This window comes from Chenopodium quinoa, unplaced genomic scaffold (assembly GCF_001683475.1).
Source record: "Chenopodium quinoa cultivar QQ74 unplaced genomic scaffold, ASM168347v1, whole genome shotgun sequence".
Lineage (NCBI taxonomy): Eukaryota > Viridiplantae > Streptophyta > Magnoliopsida > Caryophyllales > Amaranthaceae > Chenopodium > Chenopodium quinoa.
The window spans coordinates 1,641,084-1,661,551 of record NW_018744290.1 but is presented as its reverse complement, the minus strand read 5'-3'; the positions used below and the strand labels follow the sequence as shown (position 1 = coordinate 1,661,551).

General features: G+C 34.8%; 3 protein-coding genes across 3 annotated transcripts; all 3 read left to right on the top strand.

The window, feature by feature from the left end:
- The first annotated feature begins 4,650 nt into the window (after nt 1–4,650).
- Nucleotides 4,651–10,669, top strand: LOC110695189 (autophagy-related protein 13b-like). Its single transcript, XM_021872407.1, has 4 exons — nt 4,651–5,002; nt 5,256–6,716; nt 6,815–6,987; nt 9,691–10,669. The coding sequence occupies exons 2-4, from the start codon at nt 5,382–5,384 to the stop codon at nt 10,079–10,081; spliced, it is 1,899 nt and encodes a 632-aa protein (XP_021728099.1). The 5' UTR covers nt 4,651–5,002; nt 5,256–5,381; the 3' UTR covers nt 10,082–10,669.
- A 113-nt stretch (nt 10,670–10,782) lies between these two features.
- LOC110695190 (serine/threonine-protein kinase ATG1t-like) lies at nt 10,783–14,456 on the top strand. The gene is made up of 8 exons (XM_021872408.1): nt 10,783–11,586; nt 12,181–12,298; nt 12,397–12,455; nt 13,129–13,193; nt 13,387–13,480; nt 13,553–13,633; nt 13,719–13,830; nt 13,927–14,456. The coding sequence occupies exons 1-8, from the start codon at nt 11,248–11,250 to the stop codon at nt 13,992–13,994; spliced, it is 936 nt and encodes a 311-aa protein (XP_021728100.1). The 5' UTR covers nt 10,783–11,247; the 3' UTR covers nt 13,995–14,456.
- A 229-nt stretch (nt 14,457–14,685) lies between these two features.
- LOC110695191 (UPF0235 protein C15orf40 homolog) lies at nt 14,686–17,570 on the top strand. Its single transcript, XM_021872409.1, is given in 4 exon segments — nt 14,686–15,329; nt 15,446–15,534; nt 17,009–17,032; nt 17,035–17,570. Coding segments are annotated over 4 exon segments (384 nt in total). The 5' UTR covers nt 14,686–15,163; the 3' UTR covers nt 17,140–17,570.
- Nucleotides 17,571–20,468: the final 2,898 nt, after the last annotated feature.

Below are 20,468 nucleotides of genomic sequence, written 5' to 3'. Positions count from 1 at the left end.
AATAGTTGATCTATAAAACAAATTACCTTCAAAAGTTATTATTGAACAAATAAGTACTCTGTATCTAAAATTTAATTACATACAAGTAATAAGATATGTTATAGACTATTCATTAATATGCAAATGAACATATATAAGTATGAATATGTACTATTTTAACATTCATATTTTTATGTGTAAATGTTAATTATTACATGATAGAATAAATTTTATCAGAAAAATTAACTAGTTCATGACATAATAGGTGTTTTAGTATCAAAATAAACATTTAAGTATATGTATATTTTTATTTAAGAATAAATGCATTTACTTGTTCAAAATAAAATGATAATGAATCATAATAAAGATGTGCATTATCAATATAATAATTTATTTTTTTAAAAAAAAGTTAGTAGCTTCATAATTACATGCATCTAATGCATGTATATTATGGGAGAGACACTATTTTATTGGTATTGATGAGTAGTTTAATTGAGTGTCTTTTAGTCTTCTTTACAAAAATATAACACTTATATTAAATTGAAAATGAACATATATATACATTAATATGTGAATAACCATGTGTATTAATATCGTACTTTGTAATAAATATCTATCAAAATGAAAATTAGATGTTTATAAATATGAACATATACTTATTTAAAAGTGAACATATGTATCTTACAAAATGAACATCTTTATGTATAAGAATGAATAAATATTCAAATTTAATTGTACATTTTTCAATATGATAACACTTAAACAAACATGTTTTAATTTGAGAGTAAACAAGTATTAAAATAAATGAACATCTTATGTCATTAATATTGCAATGTACATCTATTAAAATGAAATGATCAGAATGAAAATGAAATCTTGAACCGAATTTGAAAAATTTAAGCTCTTGTTATTGGTTCATGTTGCTTGACGAATCCATGTCTTCTTAAACTCCTTGTTTCTGTTGTCTTCCTTTTTTCCTTGCTATTGTGTGATCTATCTCACTATATCAACGATTCTTTGTTTAACTAATAGAAAAAAAAACATATAAATTACAGTATTAGATTTGAGCAAGGTTAGAATAAGAGTTAAAATGAACCAATATTTATATGAATATGAACATGAGTGAATATAACAATTGACAGGAACGATATGAAAGTGAACATCTATTAGTATATAAATGAACATATATGAATATATATTAGTATGGAAATGACCATCTATCGATATGGAAATGAACAACTAATAATACATAAATGAACATATTTACGTAATTCAATATGAAAATGAACGTACATTGCTTTATAAATTAGCATATATTAGTTTGAAAATGATCATGCATGAAAGATAAAAATTGTTGAACATGAAATATATACGTGAATAAAATCTTGAAACTATCATCATGTGATTGACCATATATTCATATGAGAAAAAAAAAACATATTTGAAACAATTCAAAATTAAAATGTACATGAAACATTTGAAGTAGATAACAAAAAATATATGAACATATATCAAAATTCTAATAATCGTATGTTAATATGTGAAATTATGAATGACCATGTATTATTATGTGTTGAACATTTACCAAAAAAAAAAAATGAACATTCATCAAAATATTTTCCACTTCAAACTATGAAAAAAATGAACATTATTACACGAATGTCTATGAATTAATGAATAAATGAGCTTTTATATTAATTATCTATTAATATGTAAATGATAGTTTATTCAAAAAAAATAAAAAAAAAACATGTGAATGATAGTATACTAATGTATAAATGAGCACGCATTTATCTAAATGGGAATGAACATTCATCTAAAGAAAAAATTCACTACGAATTAATTTTATTAATACTTACATTTTTCCAGAATCTTTGTTTTCCTTCTCTGAAATTGTTTTCTTCGTTGTACAAAAAAAAAAAAAAAAAAAAAAAAAAAAAAAAAAAAAAAAATTGAAGAATGTACTGATTTGATTTACTAGTTTTTGAACAAAAATTACTAAAATTGTAGTAAATACTTACGTTGATGCATTTTCCATGGTGATGTTTCGATTATTGTTCTAAAATACCATCACAACAAAAAAAAATCAGTAAAACCTAGGGTTCATACTTTTTCTGAATCACTTATTCTTTCGAATTTCGACCTTGTTTGGTTTAATTCTGTAGTGATTGAACAATTTTTATTAATATTTTTTCACAAATTCATAGAAATTTTTGGATTAGAAAAAGTAGATCAATGAGTTTGGAGAGAGAAAATGCGAAACATGGATGTAGAGAGAGAATATGGAGAAAAATGGGTAAGGAGAGAGAAAATGAAATGAAATGGTGGATTGAAATTTATTCATTTATTTATTTATAGGAGGGGGGTAAAAAGTGTGGTTATTGTGCGGTCCTCACAATTGCAGAAAGTCGGGTTATTGGGTTGTTTACGCATCGTTTAGACAGGGGGTGTAGGAATAGATAGCTACTCTAGAGTCTAGGAGTATATAATTAAAATTAAAGGACCTAGACCCTAAAATATGGGTCGGGTCCAGGACTCATTGCCATCCCTATCTACAACTCATAAAAAATAAGGTTGTAATACAATAGTTACGTAAGTTTATGGTTCATATATGAATTGGGCTACTAAGAGTGCTGGGCCGGTTGGCTATGCCCGTTATGGACCTCATTGTAAGTTTTGTATGATTATAATGGGCCAACATTGGGCTGAGTCAGATACTTTTGAGCCCATCTTTTTCTAAATATTCCAGTCCAACTATCGACTTCGGCAGTTCATGTTCATTATTTTGATTTAAATGATTCAAAATTAGTTCACTTATAAAAGATCAATTATTTGGGTTCATATTAGGGTTACAAAAGACCCAAATAGTAGGGTTCATATTAGGGTTGAGTATGGATTGGATATACAAATCAAAATTGATCTTGAATTAGTTATTCAACGACCAATAATACCCAAAAACTGAATTAATACAAGGATACTCGTATTTTTAGATTGGACATCATGTACCAAATAAATACATTCAACCAATTGGTTGTTGGTGTAGTGGTGATTGGGGCTACAGCCTCTACACTTAGTAGGGAGGGCTGTGTGATCAATCCCTCGCAACAACAATTGGGAGGGGAGTGGAACCTAACCACCTAAAACTGATCCTCGAATCCGGATTAGCCTAAAAGATGAAATGGGTGGAACACCAAAAAAAAAAAAAAAAAAACATTCAAATTCGAAATATTAAAGTTTGAAAATTGATACTATAATTTCATTTAATAGTAGACTTTATCGTTACCACATGACTTCAACTATATTATTAATACAATCGATTTGACTCAAATTGATCCCACCTAATCAAAAATTGAACCTAACCCAAATAGATTCGATTTAACCATTATTCAATCTTGACTCAACTTGAATTGCAAATCTCATCAATCAAATATGACTAGACTCGAATGGACTCAATCATATTACATGACATCGTATGGACATGAATTTTATCATTGTATAAATACTTCTTGAAACGAATAAACCTGTATAAATACAAAATATTAACAATATTATCAAAGTTATTATTATTTTATTTTATTTTTGAAATAAGATAACTCCAGCATGTTATTAAATCAAATCAATTTCCGCCAATGAAGAAATGTCATTCGGGAAAGAACCCATACAAATGTACTCCGAGTTACCATACGTGTCCCACCTAGCAACTATATGGGCTACGATATTACATGCCCTTTTCACATGAGAAATACTAAACGAATCAAACAAAAAGCTATCTTCTGCCATATCAACATACACTAAGTAGATTGGAGCATAACCAAAAAAGTGACATTTCATAGTGTTGACCACATTTGATGCATCATATATCCCTTTATCATTTATTTATTAATAATATAATTATAAAAGATTGTTTTTTTTTTTGTTTTTTTTTTATTTTATTTTTATCAAAGTTATTAAATTATATATATTTACTAACAGACAATTAAACTTATTAATAGTAATTTTATTTTTATTTTATTTTTTTTTTTGTGAAAAAACAAATAATGCAAACATAATCCTTAGTCTTGAGATGAGGCTTTAGACGAGTCTTGAGCAAGACTCTAGCAATAATCTCTACCAAGACTACATATAGTCTTGAGATGAGTTTTGGATTCCAAAACTCATCTTGAGATTATACTAAAGGACAAAAATAATTATGTTGTCCAATAGTGAGCTGCCAACTCACCATTTAAAAAATAATTTATAAATGAAATAAATATATAATAAATTAATGTTATTAATATTAATTGGATAAGTAAATGTGGAGTGAGTTTTGGAATAATGTGTAAAATTGGAGAAAGTCTTGTATGAGTCTGAATAATAAAAAAAAGTAATTAAAAATTAGTGAAAATCTAATATGGCAGAATTTGAAGTATAAGTTTCAATTTTGGGATAAACTTACCCAGAACGAGTGGAGTATATATTTTAACTTTGGAACAACAATGCAATATAATCTTATATATTAAAAAATATATCAAATAATAACACTCACACCCAATAATCCCAATATAACCCCTATGACAAGTTTCCAAATATAGACATATATAATGACGTGTAAAGATATGATTGGGCCAAATAGTGGGACCCACAATAAAACCTAAAAGGGGCTCCATAAACATTAAAATTAAGCTGATGTTATGTTATGATTTATGAAGCAGATAAGACCATGTTTGGGGGAGAAGAGATTTGTCTTGTGTTTAAACTCTTGTTTTGCAGTCAATTTTTTCAGTTTTCAGTCTTTCTTCCTCCCTTACTTCGCTTGACTTTTTTGAATTTTTCTGCTTAATTTCCATCACTTTTTCGTTGTAATAAAAATTAAAAAAAAAAAACTGATTTCTGGGATTTTATTTTGTTTGTTTTTTCGTGCTTTTTCGGTTTTTCCCCTTATTTTCCGATTTTTTTACCATCATTTTAGGGTTCTTCAATTTCCAGGAAACCCAATTCAACTCGGAATTGTCAGCCCTTAACTGGGTTTATCGCAGTTGGAGTAGTAAGTCCACTTTCTCTCTCCTTTTTTTTTGGATTTTATGAATTGGGTTTTCCTTTAATTTTTAATATGCTACTGTATGATCATTTATAAGTTCAAATTTTAACTACCCATATTTTTTTAATTCTATGTTATATGATTAATTTTGTAGTGTAGTAATTTGGTTAATTGTAATTTGTGTTAATGGTGAATTTTGTGATGGTTAGATGATCGTTGATTTTTTTCTTTTGTTTTTTTGTTTTGTTATTTGTTACAGAATGATAATCAAGTGGATAATTGGACATTGATAAATTCTTTACTTTCTGGGTTTTTTGGCCTTTGAAGTTGAATTATACAATTTTGGATTTTTGGGGTTTTGTGAAAATTTTGGTAGTTTTGAGGTATGGCATCATCTCGGGGTAATGTTCACTCAGATACCGCGAAAAAGGAGCAAATTATAACTGAGTTTTTCACTAAGACCCTTCAGATAATACTAGAATCGAGGTCACCTTACATGTCCTCGCGGCATTATAGTGGAGAGCAGGTTGTGTCGTCTCCATCATCATCATCCTCGTCTTCTTCGAGTTTTAGGACTAGGGACAAATGGTTTAATTTAGCCCTCAGGGAATGTCCTGCTGCCTTGGAGAATATTGATTTTTGGCGTCAGAGTAATCTTGAACCCATGGTAGTTGACGTGATCCTGGTTCAACGGGATTTTGTCAACTTTTCTCCTCAAAGGGATTTTGTAAAGAATCCAACATTGAAAGATCAGGTTTCAAATTTTATGAACTTGGAACCTGATGAGCCTGCTGTTGTACCAAGGAATGAAAAAATTATAGAGAGATGGGTGGTGCAGTATGAGAGCCGAAAGAGTAGAGATGGTGGTCTAGGCAGCAAAAAATCTAGTGGTAATTTGCATTCGCTATATAAGAAGTCAATTGTGCTTTTGAGATCGTTATATGTAACTATACGACTTTTGCCTGCATACAAACTCTTCAGAGATCTCATTTCATCTGGACAAATTCATACATACACGCTTACACATCGTGTGTCTACCTTTGTTGAGCCCTTCACGAGGAAAGAAGAGAGTGAGATGCAGCGATTTAGTTTTGCCCCAGTTGATACTTCATGTGGTAAACTCTGTCTTTCAGTATCATATCGATCTATACTGTCTGATGTGAGCTCAGAACCATCGACTCCTATGTCTCCACAGTTCATACCAGACTATGTCGGTAGCCCATTAGCAGATCCACTTAAAAGGTTCCCGTCTCTTCCCAGGTCTCATGGCTCCCCATCTTATTCCCCATTTTCAAGACGTCATAGCTGGAGCTATGAAAATTATCAAGCCTCACCATTATTAAATTTACCATCTCCATCTCCCACGTACTCAGATTCTCATGCTTCAGTATCTAAGTGTAAGTCTCGAATTCCCCCACCTTTGAGCTTGCCTCAACGCTTACCTGAAACATTTCAAGCTACTGGCAAAAATACTGGCTACGATGAGTATTGGCCTTCCCCTGTCTTTTCTCCCTCTCCCTCACCTTCTCCACCAATGTACATCGCTAATACTGATGGTTCCAAGGCTCTGTTGCGATGTGAAAGTGCTCCTGTCAGAATTCCTGTGAGTAATGCTTTCAACAGGCAAATCTTGCGTCCTTCTCCTCCCCCTAAGCTTACAAGAGCGACCACTTTAAAGTCAGATAGATCTACTGGTCCAAGTGGTTCATCTGTTGAGAAGGTATTTCTTGAGTCATGGATTTTCTAAGTCCGTGTTTCTTTATAGTTTCAGTTGTAACTTTCTTCCTTGAATGGTGCTTTAATCTTCCTGTTTTGCAGTTTTCTCTGGGCAGAGATGAAAGTGGAAGATATTCTGGGCCTAGGGTATCAACCAACAGCTCTCCAGGCATCTCTTTTTCTAGGAGTTCCAGTAGGCCATCAATTCATGATGATTTTGATGATACTGAGTTTGCTTGCCCGTTTGTTGTGGATGACGATGACATGGGTAGCAGGTAAATTGTTATTATGTTAAATTCATATGTTCATTCAGACACGTTTCATTGGAAAAAATAAGTGTGTAAAAACTTTAAATTGATAAAATGCGAAGCGAGTTTCGCATGCCAGTTCATGGCCTCAAGCCTTGTAGAACATTAGCCTTCCTTTCTGGCTACATTTTCTTTGGCTTTCTTGAGATGGTATCTCGTCAGCAATGGTATGTTCTGCGGACTAGATAGTCTGCTTTTCCATCTCAGGCAACTACACCAGGATACTGTTGGATATCTTTCTGGATTACCTGCTTGATTTGTTTGGGCTACTTGTTCATGTCACTTCATTGGTGCTATTGAAGAGAAATTGGTTTAATCTTTAAAATCGTGACGAAAATAAAGAGTCAAATTACATACGGAGTAATATCTTAGGTTTGTCAATATTTTGGGGAAATTAACACTACTCTTTAATGGATTACCAAGTGGGAAGTAAATTTCTTGATTCACTTAGTAACTAGACCAATTCAAGATGAGGTTCCATGGTGTATGTTGTTCGCAGATGATATCGTTTTGGTGGATGAAACTAAGAATGGGGTTAATGCCAAGTTGGAGCAATGGAGGCAAAGGTTGGAATCTAGAGGGTTTAAGTTATGGATTAAGACTGAGTATTTGGTATGTCGTTTTGGTACTCAGAGGGGGACAAGCAATGAAGTGGTGAGTTTAGATGGAAAGGATTTGACCATTAGTGAATGTTTTAAGTATCTAGGGTCGATCATCCAGAAGAATGGTGACATTGATCAAGACGTGACCCACAAGATTAAGTCGGGGTGGCTTAAATGGAGAGCGGCCACGGGAGCGACCGAAGCATTCCCTTATTGTTGAAGGGAAAATTTTACAGGACTGCCATAAGACCAGAATGTTGGGCTTCTAAGAAGGAGCACATTAAAAAGATGGAGATTACAGAAATGCGTATGTAATGGTGAATGTGTGGGAACACTCTAAGAGATAGAATCAGAAATGAGGTTATTTGCAAGAAAGTAGGTGTGGCAGGCATTGCAGATAAACTAAGGGAAAATCGCCTGCGTTGGTTTGGGCATAAGACGAAAACCCGAGGGTGCACCGGTGCGAAGAGTAGGACCATGGAGGGGTTAAACGAGGGAGAGGGAGACCGAAAATGACTTGGTTGGAAGGAGTTAGGAAGGATATGAAGTGTATGGATGTGCATGAGAATGAAGCATTGGATCGTAAGGGATGGAGGAGGAAGACTTATGTCGATGACTACACGGAATAATCAAATTTGGTTCATGTTAGCCGACCCCACTTATGGGATTAAGGCTTTGATTTTGATTGACTGACTTAGTAGTTGGTGATTGGGTGTAATATTTACAAACCAACTCGTATGAAATTATGAACTTAGAAGTCAGTGCACCAAGATTCATGGCAGGGCTCAGGGTTAGATATATAATTGTTTGCGATTTGTGTTTATGGCGAGACTACTTTGTGTCCGAATCTTGATTTTTAAACATTTGGAGTAAAGTAGTAAACCCTAATGTCCAGCAATAAGTAATACTTGATATAAAAGAATAGGTTAATGAATCAATTGATGTATCATATCTTATCAATACCTTAATCTACTTATCTGAACTCATCTGATTTTTCTGAAGTTGTTGAAACTTAAAAGTTGAGTAGCCCGTCCTTATCTGTATTATTAGTCGTTATTTGAACTTGTTAGCCTATATCTCAACATACTTTGCTAAAATTTGGGAAAAATAAGGTGAGGAGGATAGACATAGTTTTATCTTTTATGTTTCCTAAAGCTCAGGATGGAAAAGGTTTAAAAAATTAAAATAAATAAAAAAATAAATAAAAAAAGAAGAAAAGAAGAAAAAAATAAAAGAATTATCAGCACCAGGCTAGAATCCCTTGTAATAGAAGCTTGTTCATATCCATCAGCTCCACAATTACTCAATAGAGTAGGGTGAGCATGAATAAGGTCAATGTTTGTCTTTACAATGCCATTGTGGTTCTATGCACTATATATCTTCCAGCTTTTTTTGTGCCGTTTTTAGCAATTTGCATCCCTTATCAGGTAACGGAATAAAATTGTGATCTTCTTTGTCATGATCCAAATCTGGGACACTATGTGATGTGTTTGATGGAGTAATTAAGGACATAATGGTGCACTTTCAAGGTATGGGGATTTTGTATCCTGCTGTGAATAGTCAGGGCATCTTATGGGAGCAATGTAAACTACAGTATAATTTTGTAAATAGGAAGTAGGATGTGAAATTGCATCTTCGTTGCATCTTTCTTATGTTGCTGTCTATTTAGTAAGTTTGAAAGAGAATGGATTCAGTAGGATGTGAAATTGCTTAATTGGGGTTGGGCAACCAATTGTGCTTGAAAATAATCTATCTGAAATATGTGAAGGGATTTCTCTCTTTGCTCAATTTTTCATATTTAGCTGACCAGGTTGTAGAATTTTCATGCCTAAAATAGGCTCCTGCTCCTTGCATATGTATCTGTAGGATTTGGACAAAGACTTGTCTTTATAGACCACTTTTGCTTGAAATTATTACATTGTGTCCAAAGAATAAAGAAACAATGATTACCTTTCTACCAACCATCATATTTGTTCTATTTCTTTGTCTGCTTGGAACTCCTTTCGTTTCCTAAATTTATTTTTGCTTAATTTGGCGCATGCTCATTATTTTTCCACACATTCTTTAGGCCTGGGTCCTTCGATCAGAAAGGGAAAACAAATGACCCACTGGAACCAGGAGGATCCGCTCCTGTTAGAAAATCCCAAGATGCTAAAGTGGGTGCCCTGGTATTAATGCTGAAGAAAGCTCCACCTCTTCGACAGGATTCACTGATGGCCTCTAAGGCTGTGAGCTGGCGTGACAATGAAGAACCTGCTCTCAAACCAGATGATCAACAGTCTCAGAAGGGGACTTGCACAAGCATATTGTCGTCAAGCCTTGCCACATCAAGGACAACAGCTGATGCTCTGGAAGAGCTCCGGAGCTATAAGGATTTGAAGGAGTTGTTACTTAGTCAAGGGAAAAGTTCCCGTAAGTTTTGCGATTCTGCTGAAGGAGCTTCAGGGGGGAAATCCTAGTAAATATTGAGCAGTTTCTACCATTATCGGACTTCTTTTCTTGTGAATATTGTCTTGCTCTGGAGTTCTGGCCTTGCGGTTTTCATCTACAAGTACATGTTTGCACCAGCACCTTTTAGATGAAGGGAGTGGTGAACAACTGAGAGGAGGGTAGGGAAGGGGGTTGAAAGAATTACAAAGACTGTCAGAGCCGGGCCTTGTGTTTTTAGTTATGCCTGGTTTCTGTAGAGGTTATATATCTGATTGATGACTTATATTGCTGTGTGTATAAAAGCTTTGATCTTTGTCATTTTTTAAGGTGTATAAAGTTGTGTCAGGGAGAGCTGGAGAGGTTTAAAGACGGGATAACTTGCAATATGAAGAAGCGAGAGGAGATTGTTGTCTTGACTTGTGAACTTTGGCTATTTACCGGAGTTTGTAGTTTGACAATGAGGTGTTCAATCAAATCTTTTTTATCCTGAAAATAATTTACATCATTACATGTATATAATTTTCAATTTGAACCTTCCAATTATGTACAAAAGCTAGAAGTGCAGAATTTGATAGTGTATATTCTACTAATGTATCATTCATGTGCAAGTGAATCAATGTGTTCCAAATGTTACCATCCAACTCAATGTCTTTAATTCAAAGTGTAAAGAAGGCCCTAAAGGATAATTGGTTGACAAGGCTTAATCTCATGTCTCGAATACCAATACCACTCCCATAAACTTAATGTACTAACTAAACGAGTTTACATCCGCTTTAGCAACTCATAGTTAAACACACTCGATCAACTTCATGTGATCAAAAAAGCACGTGACTACATACTAATCAAAATAAAACAACTAATTTAGGTATATGAAATCACCGATAAAAAAAAAATACATACAGCTTTAAGGATTGCATATAAGAAGCTAAAAGTGAAAATAATAAATAGAATAAAAAAAATAATTACACTAATTGACGTATAACATTATCGCATTCTTAAATTACTCTTGACCATTATACTTCATTTCAAATGTAATTTTTAAGTCTCCATTCAAAAAAAAAAAAAAAAAAAAAAAATTTATACTAATTAATTATAATCCCCTCCAAAAAAAAAAAGTCATTTTAATTTTTCAGCCCTTTTTTTTTATAACACAGATAGGACCATTTGATCATCCTTACCCAATTCACAATTTTTTATGGTATCCTCCAAAATTTCATCCAACAATAATAATCTGAACATTACTCTATGCCATTTGAAGACAAAAAAATCGAGAATGAATACTTGTATAACAACCACCAAAAACAAAAAAAGGTTGATTGGAGATTTCATATTGAGAGAGAAAATCAGTGAAACCCCATTTTCAAGTGTTTGGAGAGCTAATCATAGGATAAACCCTGATTTGAAGGATGTAGCTTTGAAGAAGATCACACTTTCCAAGTTAACCCCAAATCTTAAAGCTTGCCTTGATTGTGAGATTAACTTCTTATCTACTGTTAATCACCCTAATATTATCCGTCTTCTGGATTTCTTTCAGGTTTGTCAGTCTGAAATTCTGGTACCAACTTTGTAAATTTTGATTATTTTTTTTCTGGGTTTTTGGTTGTTGTTCATTTGAATTTAATTTTTGTTAGCATTTTTATATTTTCCTTTTCAGTTGAGTGTAATTAATTTGTGGATAATATGCAATTTTTGAGGATTTTATTGGAATATTGTGATTTGTGCTGCTGTTTTTTTTTTTTTTTTTGTTCTGTAATTTTTGTAGAATTATTCAGTTCCGACAATTTGGATGTAATGGGTGATGTGTGTAAGCTTGATGGGTTCTTTATGGGGGTGGGGGGGTTGGGTCAACTTCGTTGTTAGTTTTGGGATAAGGTTGCGTACAAATGAACCTCTTGCGGTATGTTTGCAGTGGTATCACTGTATCAGAGTTGGGGAGGTTCGGTATTGGGTTATTATTGGGATATAATGTTACGGAATTTTTTGCGTACATCTGGACCTCTTGATCTTGGGGGTTATGTTTTGGTTTGATGTATGGAAATTGTGAAAAGTTTTAGAAATTTGGTTTCTCAAAGGATTCTCATCATGCAGATGGTTTATATATCATACACTTAATCTTTTCTTTGTTCAGGCTGAAGGTTGTTTATATATGGTCTTTGAATTTTGTGATGGGGGTAATCTAGCTTCTTATATTTGTCGCCGTGGTGGAGTCCAAGAGCAAATAGCTAGAGACTTTATGTATCAACTAGGTTAGTAGGTTTCATAGTGTGCCCATTTTTTGATACAGAAATTTGTAATTCATGAACTCATGTGAAGATAATAAAATCTCATTTAAAAACAATTGCAGGTGCTGGTTTAAGCATTATGCGAAGCCATCAAATTGTCCATCGAGATTTGAAGCCACAGGTATTGATAGTGTTTATGTGCTGAAGTTACGTGAGGCTGAATATATCATTCATGTTAAAATACATTGAGCATTAGGCTTTTTATGCATGTCGTCAGCACCCTGAATCCCTGTCCCAGTCACCTTAGTATGGTAGTAATGTAGTATCATTATAAGTTTGTAAATTTAAGGTAAATATGATTGGGTTTGCTAGTGTATTTTGGTGAGAAAGCTTGGATCTTCAAAAAGTGATCAGATATGTTAGGACTTAGGAGTGAATATCATAGTTTGATGCCTCATAATAACTGTCAATGGATGAGGTCTTTCTTTCTGGCAACACTCTGAAATTCTGAATAGTGAACAGAAATTGCAACCTTCCACCATTTGTGATGCTCGTAAAACTTAATTTAGGTTTATATATAGAAATTATGGTCACTTTGAGACTTAATGATCCATGAAGGACAAGAACTTATGGCCATTAAAGAAGAGGCTTACTTTTAGTTTCCTCGAGTTCCCGAGCTGGTAAGTTTCTGAATCAGGGACATGTGAGCATTCTGTACATGAAAGCTCTCTACTGTTCTTACAACTATTTTAACAAAGACTGGATATCCCAACCAATCTCACTTTTGAAACCGATAATATAGAAAGCCCTAGCTTTTGAAGATTGTTAAAAAAAATTCATGTCTGGGTCTGCAGAACATTCTATTATCGAGTTCTGACAGCAACACACTACTAAAGATAGCTGATTTTGGCCTTTCGAGGTAAGTTGTCAAAGATTCACGCTAGCACTGTGATGTTGCTGTCCTTGCTGATTTTTTTATTTTTTTTCTGAAGGAGATTTTTATGCTTTATTACTTAAATTTATATGATGCCCTTCCAATTATCATCATGTCAATAAGTAGATGTCATGTTTGTAGTAATCTTCACTATGTTCCTACTGCTCTTAACTTGCAGAGTTTTACACTCAGGGGATCATGCTGAAACTGTTTGTGGCTCACCTTTGTACATGGCCCCTGAAATGTTGGAGTTTCAAAGATATGATGATAAGGTAAGAAATTTCTTTTTTTCATAATTATGAAAGAGCTGCAATGAGTTATGTAAGCAGTGTGTTCTGCTCTAGGTTGACCTATGGAGCATTGGGGCAATCCTTTTTGAACTTTTAAATGGTCATCCACCTTTCCATGGCAGGACTAATGTTCAGGTAATGCTCTTCTTTTTCTTCAATTGTAAGCATGCTGCAATTTATTTTAATTTCTATGTTTGGGGTTTTTTTTCTTCATCTTCAGCTCTTGAAGAACATCAAGACTTCTACAGGCCTTCCATTTCCAGAGCTTTTACGACAAACCATACATCCAGATTGCTTTGATATCTGCTCTGGGCTGCTGTGTGTAAATCCAGGTTGGTATATTAGCCATGTCTAGTAGATGCCTCTCTTCAATTTTCTATTCATATGGTGTGTGTTTATTTGTCTTTTGATTTTTCTCTTTTTTGCAGCTGACAGGTTGTCATTTGAAGAGTTTTACTGCCATAGATTCTTCATGCAAACAAAGGAGAGGCTATGACTATAATCGTGGAGGTATTCTGCACTATCTATCTAAGTGGAGAATTAGGTGACTCCTTGGATTTGAAAACTGAAGATTGAAGAAATGATCTGAAACAGCCTGTCTAGCAGTCTAGGTCTCTAGGACAATTCATTGAAATATATCAGGATAATGAAGTTGTAGATGTGTGTACTTGATGGAACTGAAATATTTCCCTTGGCTGTTTTGCCGATTCTACCAACTGAGGTATGTTGCATGGTTCCCACTTCCCACCAAGGATAGGATATTCATAGGTCCCTAGATGTATGCAATCTAACCTATCGATTGTAAGCCAGCAATCTAGCTATTTTCTGATAGACTGGCATAGAATTCAACTATCTTGATAGGATCTGTGCTTTACAACTCACTCGTCTAAGTACGTTGGTATTATGTTGTATCAATATTCAATCATTTAATGAAGAATTCTTGTTCTTTCTGGCTTCATGTACTTCTTTGTATTAAAATTGGCCCCATAATCAAATGGCCTCAAGGACAAGTTTAGATCTGTTTACCTCATTATGCATAGTCATGAACTTCAATTGAAGTTGTTAGGTTGAATCAATCTTCAATGCTCAAATGGCATCAAGGATTCAAGGATTACATAATAAAAGCTTTCAAACAAGAAATAAAGGTATATTAAGATCTACTTGTTTTAGGTTTGAACCTCCCCTCTTTAATTGTAAACATTGCAATGTTCTTTGCTTATCTCAAAAAGAAATCAAAACTTGATCAAAGTCAAGTTAATTTCAAATATCCAATTATATACCTAACTTGTTCTACACCAACAAATATTAGGATCAGCTGATAAGAGAGTTATTCCAACTTAATCAGAAGTCTCTATCTCTAATTTGAGTCTTAAAAATGCAACAACGTTTGTTGGGAGAGTTTCCCTCATTAAAAATTGCTCCGTAATAGAATTGCTAAAGTATAACAAACCTCGAATCACCCAAAAAAAAAAAAAAATCTATACTCAATAATATCACAAATTAATTTTGACTTGTTAATATGCTCTAGCACCTAAAGCAAAAACAAAAGAATTCCAGAAAACCAAAAAGACCATATAATAGCACTTTAGTATAATGTTCTGATTTCTGATACAAAGATCGAATCTTTTAAAGTTCTCCCATGTAAAATCAATCAGTGGGCGAACAATGGCACCGGCGAAGAAAGGCAAAGCAACCAGCGAGTCAACTCGGCAAATTCAGGCGAGTCAGAATCAACCCAATGAATTTCCGTCTTGTCTAAAATCAATTCCACCTTCTTCCGTTGCCATCACAATCCACGCTAAACCCGGCTCCAAACTCTCCTCCATCACTGGTATTTTTATTCTCTCTCTTCCTACTTCTGATTTTATCCTCAAATTTATTAAATACTGAATTTTTTAATTTATTGCAAAAAAAAAAAAAAAAAAAAAAAAAAAAAAAAAAAAAAAGATGTAGGTGAGGAGGCAGTAGGAGTACAGATTGATGCACCAGCTAGAGATGGTGAAGCTAATGCCGCTTTACTCGATTTCATCAGCTCTGTATGTTTCATCCTTCTATCTTTTTTTTTTTTTTTTTTTTGGGGGTGTAATTTTAATTTTTGTTTTCCAATTCATAATTTTCTAATATGCATGAATTTTTTTTTGAAACACTAATATGCATGAATTCATTTTTATTTGAAGGGTGTTTAATATTCCATTTATTTTTCTGGGTAATTGTCTTTGGTTTAACATACAATTCAATCCCTGTAAAATTTTGTGGTCGAATGTTTTTATTCTTGAAAAAAAAAAATGGACTGGCAAGTATTTTGATTACTGTTGCATCTGAGCTAATTAGGTATATCAAACAAATATATTAGTATCAAGCTCTAGCTTTGTTTGCTATGGATTCCTTGTGGTTTCAACTTTCAATTAATCATGTGTAATGGACTTCTAATCTTAAACTTATTATTGTATTGTTGTTGTTGGACAGTCATGTTGTTATTGGGTTGCTTGACGAAATTAGTTGTTTGGATATTGGTTAGATGATGTGTGTGATAATGCACCATTCAATTTCACTGATCAGTTGATTATGTAGAATGCATTTACATGCCAATTTTCTGTTGCTGCCATTGTAAGCTGGATACCTTGTTAGATAGAGATAACTTAGAGAAATTGTTATTTTCAAAATGTGGGATGATATCATGAGGCGATTGAGGTCTGAAATCTGCTGAAATATCCCCGTCTAAGGATGTATATGTACGTTTCATTGTTTTGGCACATTTATGTGGTTATGGACATTGTTTTCTTGTAAAGAGTCTAGGACCATTGGACCATGTATGCCAACTGCATATGTTCTAGTATTGTATCAATAGAAAATGGCTAGCCTAAAGATATATACTCCGGTCTTTTCACTTGACAAACTCTCTAGACTTATCATCCCTGAACTTTTTTCTCTATTTGAAGTTATTGGCCCTTATTTCTTATGTTTTTAGCTGTGAATCTGACATTTGTATCCCTAAAGATATATACTTCTTCCTCCTGAGATACAAAACTTCTTCCTTTTGAGATGAATCCTGAGATACATTAAAGTTTCATACCTCCGATCTTCAGGAGGAATCATCTCAAAAGGAAGAAGTTTTGTATCTCAAAATTTCATCATAGAGAATGTTGGAGGACCCTAAAATGTATTAATATCCACCCTCTAGGCTAATGCTTTCTTCTTAGTCCATTTCAAAATGCCACTTGGGTTTTCTTTTGAGCGGACAGGTGATGTTGAAATTATTGGAAAGTTTCATAATGTGTAAACTGTGAGTCTGTGAGACATGCAACAGTTATTGAAATTACCTGTGTGCCTTTAAGTAATTGGGAACAACAGCTAACCAGACAGCAAGGGTTGGGTAGTCAATTCAAGCATGCTAAATAACCTCTTCATCTGTCTTGTACAAATAGACCAACTCTGGCCAGATGCCATACATTTTCTAACTCAACACTCCTCTGAGAGATGCTTGAATTCTAACACATTATCTTTATACAGGTTATTGGTGTTAAAAAGAGGCAATGTTATCTATTGGTTCAGGTTCCAAGTCGAGGGACAAAGTGGTGATTGTGGAAGATGTAACTTTGAAAAGTGTGTTTGATGCTTTGAATAAAGATGTGCAATCCTAGCAAAGGATCAAATGGTTGAGATGAACAATATGTGTAACAGAACTTCTTTGAAGTTAGGAGGTGACGTAAATCAAATTTTGCTACCAAGCCTCAGCTTCCTGCAGTTGCTTTTCCGTAAATCAGCCATCAGTTACTTGTAGCAACAAGCTGGTGACTCCCATTACAGTATTTTGTCAAGGTGCATAAGTGCATTGTAAGGGCTGAATATAGGTGCAGAGTGAAGGCTGCTGAGTTTCACTTGCAATATCTTTATCCAAAATTCGTTGGATGATGTTCTTCAGAGTTTTAAGACCACTGTATAATACTTGGTGTTTTTCTTCCCTTGATTTGGTGTATGTTGTGCCTCTAATGATGTGAATAGTGTAGACTTGGGATCATACCTTAATACTTGCTTTTCCAGATCATTCTAACCAACTTAGAGACTTTTTTAAGTTGATGATTATGTTCCAAGCCTAATTGGTTACACATAGAGGTGTAAATGAGCGAATACGTTCGTGAACTACTCGCGAACAAGCTCGGTCAAAGCTTGGTCAAAACTCGTTTGCTAAGCTAACAAACAAGCTTGAACAAAAATCTTAAGCTCGTCAAATAGATGAACAAAGCTCGAACAACATCATGTTCGACTCAATAATGTTCATGAACTGTATGTTCGTTTAAGTCCATTTATAAATTTTTTCACGTCCAGTTAAACTCGGACAATTTATATATTTTATTCATCATGTAAAGGCATGAAAAATCTGTCATTACCTTTTTCTATAAAAAAAAATATAAACATTTTATATAAAATTGTGTTAAAATTCGTAAGAAACCATTTTTTAATGAGAAATTAGGGCTCGTTTATTTAATCAAGCTCGAAAATGAGTACGTTCGTGAACAAAGCTCGAACAAGACAAATTCTTAACAAGCCTAGCTCGAACAAGATTTTTAAAAGCTCGAGATAGTTCGAACCTAAATAATTCTTATAAGCTTAGCTCGAACAGACTAAAACTCGGCTCGGCTCGGATCGTTTGCAGCCCTGGTGAAAGGAATGGTGTCCTTCCAACAAGTGTATTATTCCGATAGAGGGTTCCGAATTATTAGAAAGCTAATTTTCAGTAAGGTCAAGTGATCGGAATGCCTAGGTGGAGGCCGCTTCCGATCAGTAATATTAGTGTACAATTAATATTACAGTTTAATCTTGACTGAACCCTTCGGGTCGAACCCAATCGAACAACCGATCTGAGACGACGAATCAATACAAAGGATGTGATGAGTCATCAGAGTATTACGAACAAAGACATCGGATATCGAGCTTAGAGCGTCGAGATCGAGTGTTGCAAGTCGAGTCGAATTTAAAATTCGACGAGACGTGACATCAAACAAGCAACAAGTTCGAGCCTAGCCGTAGCCTCGCATTGGCCTAGCCATGTGAGTGCTAGGCTAGGCAAGGTCCCAAGCAATGCGTGCCTAGCATCCCCTAGCACACGCACATCGCATGGCACAAGCATCGCAAGATGCGTGCATGCGTGTGGTGTGGCTGTGCATGCGTGGCTAGGCGTGCTAGCATAGCAGCGATGGTTGCACAGCCCACAAGCATCGCAAGCATGGTACGTTCTTGCTAGCATGCTAGGCTAAGCACCTAGCCATCGCTAGCCGCAAGCATCGCACATGCTAGTAGCGTGCTAGGTTGTGCATGCTTGCTAGCCAAGCTGGGCCAGGCGTCGCTGCATGTTGTGCTTGCGTGCCTGCGTAGGTGCACCAAGCAGCAGCACGCTATGCGTGCTATACCTCGCATAGCAGCAGCCCAGCACCTCGCCTGCAGTGCATAGGAGTAGCCCAACATGCGTGGCTTGCTAGCAGCATGTATGCATGGGTGTGCTAGTTGGACAACCCAACCTTGGTGCTAGGCGCCAGCTGGCAACCTTGGCAGCCAAGGCAAGCTGCCAGCCAGCCAAGCGGCGTTGACAGCCGGTCAAGTGGGGACCAATGGTTGGTGTTTGCCTTGGGGAGCAAGGTGGGTTGGTCCCCTCCCTTGGTGGTCCTCACCTTCTCCCTCTCCTCCCATTGCCACTTGTAACTTGTTGATTGAATTGCAATTTTATTTTATTTTGATTAAAATAAAATAGGGAAAATGCAAATCTCCCACATTGATTGAGAATGGGAAATCAAGGTTCATTTCCCTATAAATACCCAAGTTTTGGAATTTGGGAAGAACACTTGAGTGGAACTAAAAAGGCATCTCCTTAGAAAAGTGAGAAAAGCTTAAGTTCGTAAAACTCTAACTTTTATTGGTAAAGTCCCGACTAACCTCCGGGACTAGGACCATTCGGGTCGGGTTCGTGGGTACGAGCCGTTGGAGACCTTCACATTTGCGGGGTTCGGGTTTTTGAAGTAAGAGCTCGGGATCGAGCGAAGCACGCGACAAGGGTATGAATGTCTTTTCCTTCTCTCTCTTAATTGTTGTTTAATATGTGATTGCATGCTTAGTTGCCTTAATTAGTGGGCGGGTTTCTCTTCCGCGTAGAGTCGGACTCTACGAAACCCAACACCTGGTACTTACACATACAACCGCTCTAAAGCTTATTATACTTCATTCCTAGTATAGTGAAGTGTTCCTTTTAAGGGCACGCACCTCCATTTTATTTTAGATAATCCGTTTAACTTTTTGCAATATCTAAATAATCTTATTTATCTCTTCACTTCTCATTCTTAGTATAGTGAAGCGATTTTGATTTTTGCACTATTTTTTATGGGGATGTTTATATGCTATTTTACTTATTGATTGTTAAAGATATGTTTCGTATGTATTATTAAAGTAATGCATTAGCAAATAGCAAGTGTGTACATTAATTAAGCAAGTCACGTAAAGGAAAATTGAGGAAGTATTAACTAAAACAACCCATGCATCAACATTGATAATTGGTGGGATTGGGTTTGATAACACAATGGATTCCCAACATCTTAATAGGATCCTAAAATGCATATTTGGTGATTGGAATCATCCCTTGCATTTCTTAATTGCCACTGCAACGAAATTCAAAAAAAGTTAAACAATTGAACCAAACTCATTTTCGGGACTTTATAGAGACATTGATGGGCTTATTATTTTTCATAACCAACTTTTTTTTAACCTTGGGAGATCCCCCAACATTCGTTCAATTTGGAAAATTTTCTCTAAATTTATCCAAAAGCGTGGATTATAACCTATAATTTTGAACAATTTTGACTTTTACGGGCCTGGATACACAAAGAGGACAAGGTGCTTCTCATAGGCCCCCACTAAGGACTAGGGGTGTTCAAAAAAAACCCGACCCAGTTGTCCCGTCCCGATTACCCAATGACCCGCAAAA

Bases quoted from the DNA above. Each gene is read 5' to 3' on its own strand.
- LOC110695189 (XM_021872407.1), top strand. From the start codon at position 5,382: ATGGCATCATCTCGGGGTAATGTTCACTCAGATACCGCGAAAAAGGAG. The intron at 6,717-6,814 runs GTATTTCTTGAG...CCTGTTTTGCAG, and splicing joins GTGGTTCATCTGTTGAGAAG to TTTTCTCTGGGCAGAGATGA. The intron at 6,988-9,690 runs GTAAATTGTTAT...CACATTCTTTAG, and splicing joins GACGATGACATGGGTAGCAG to GCCTGGGTCCTTCGATCAGA.
- LOC110695190 (XM_021872408.1), top strand. From the start codon at position 11,248: ATGGTATCCTCCAAAATTTCATCCAACAATAATAATCTGAACATTACT. The intron at 13,481-13,552 runs GTAAGAAATTTC...GTTCTGCTCTAG, and splicing joins TTCAAAGATATGATGATAAG to GTTGACCTATGGAGCATTGG. The intron at 13,634-13,718 runs GTAATGCTCTTC...CTTCATCTTCAG, and splicing joins ATGGCAGGACTAATGTTCAG to CTCTTGAAGAACATCAAGAC.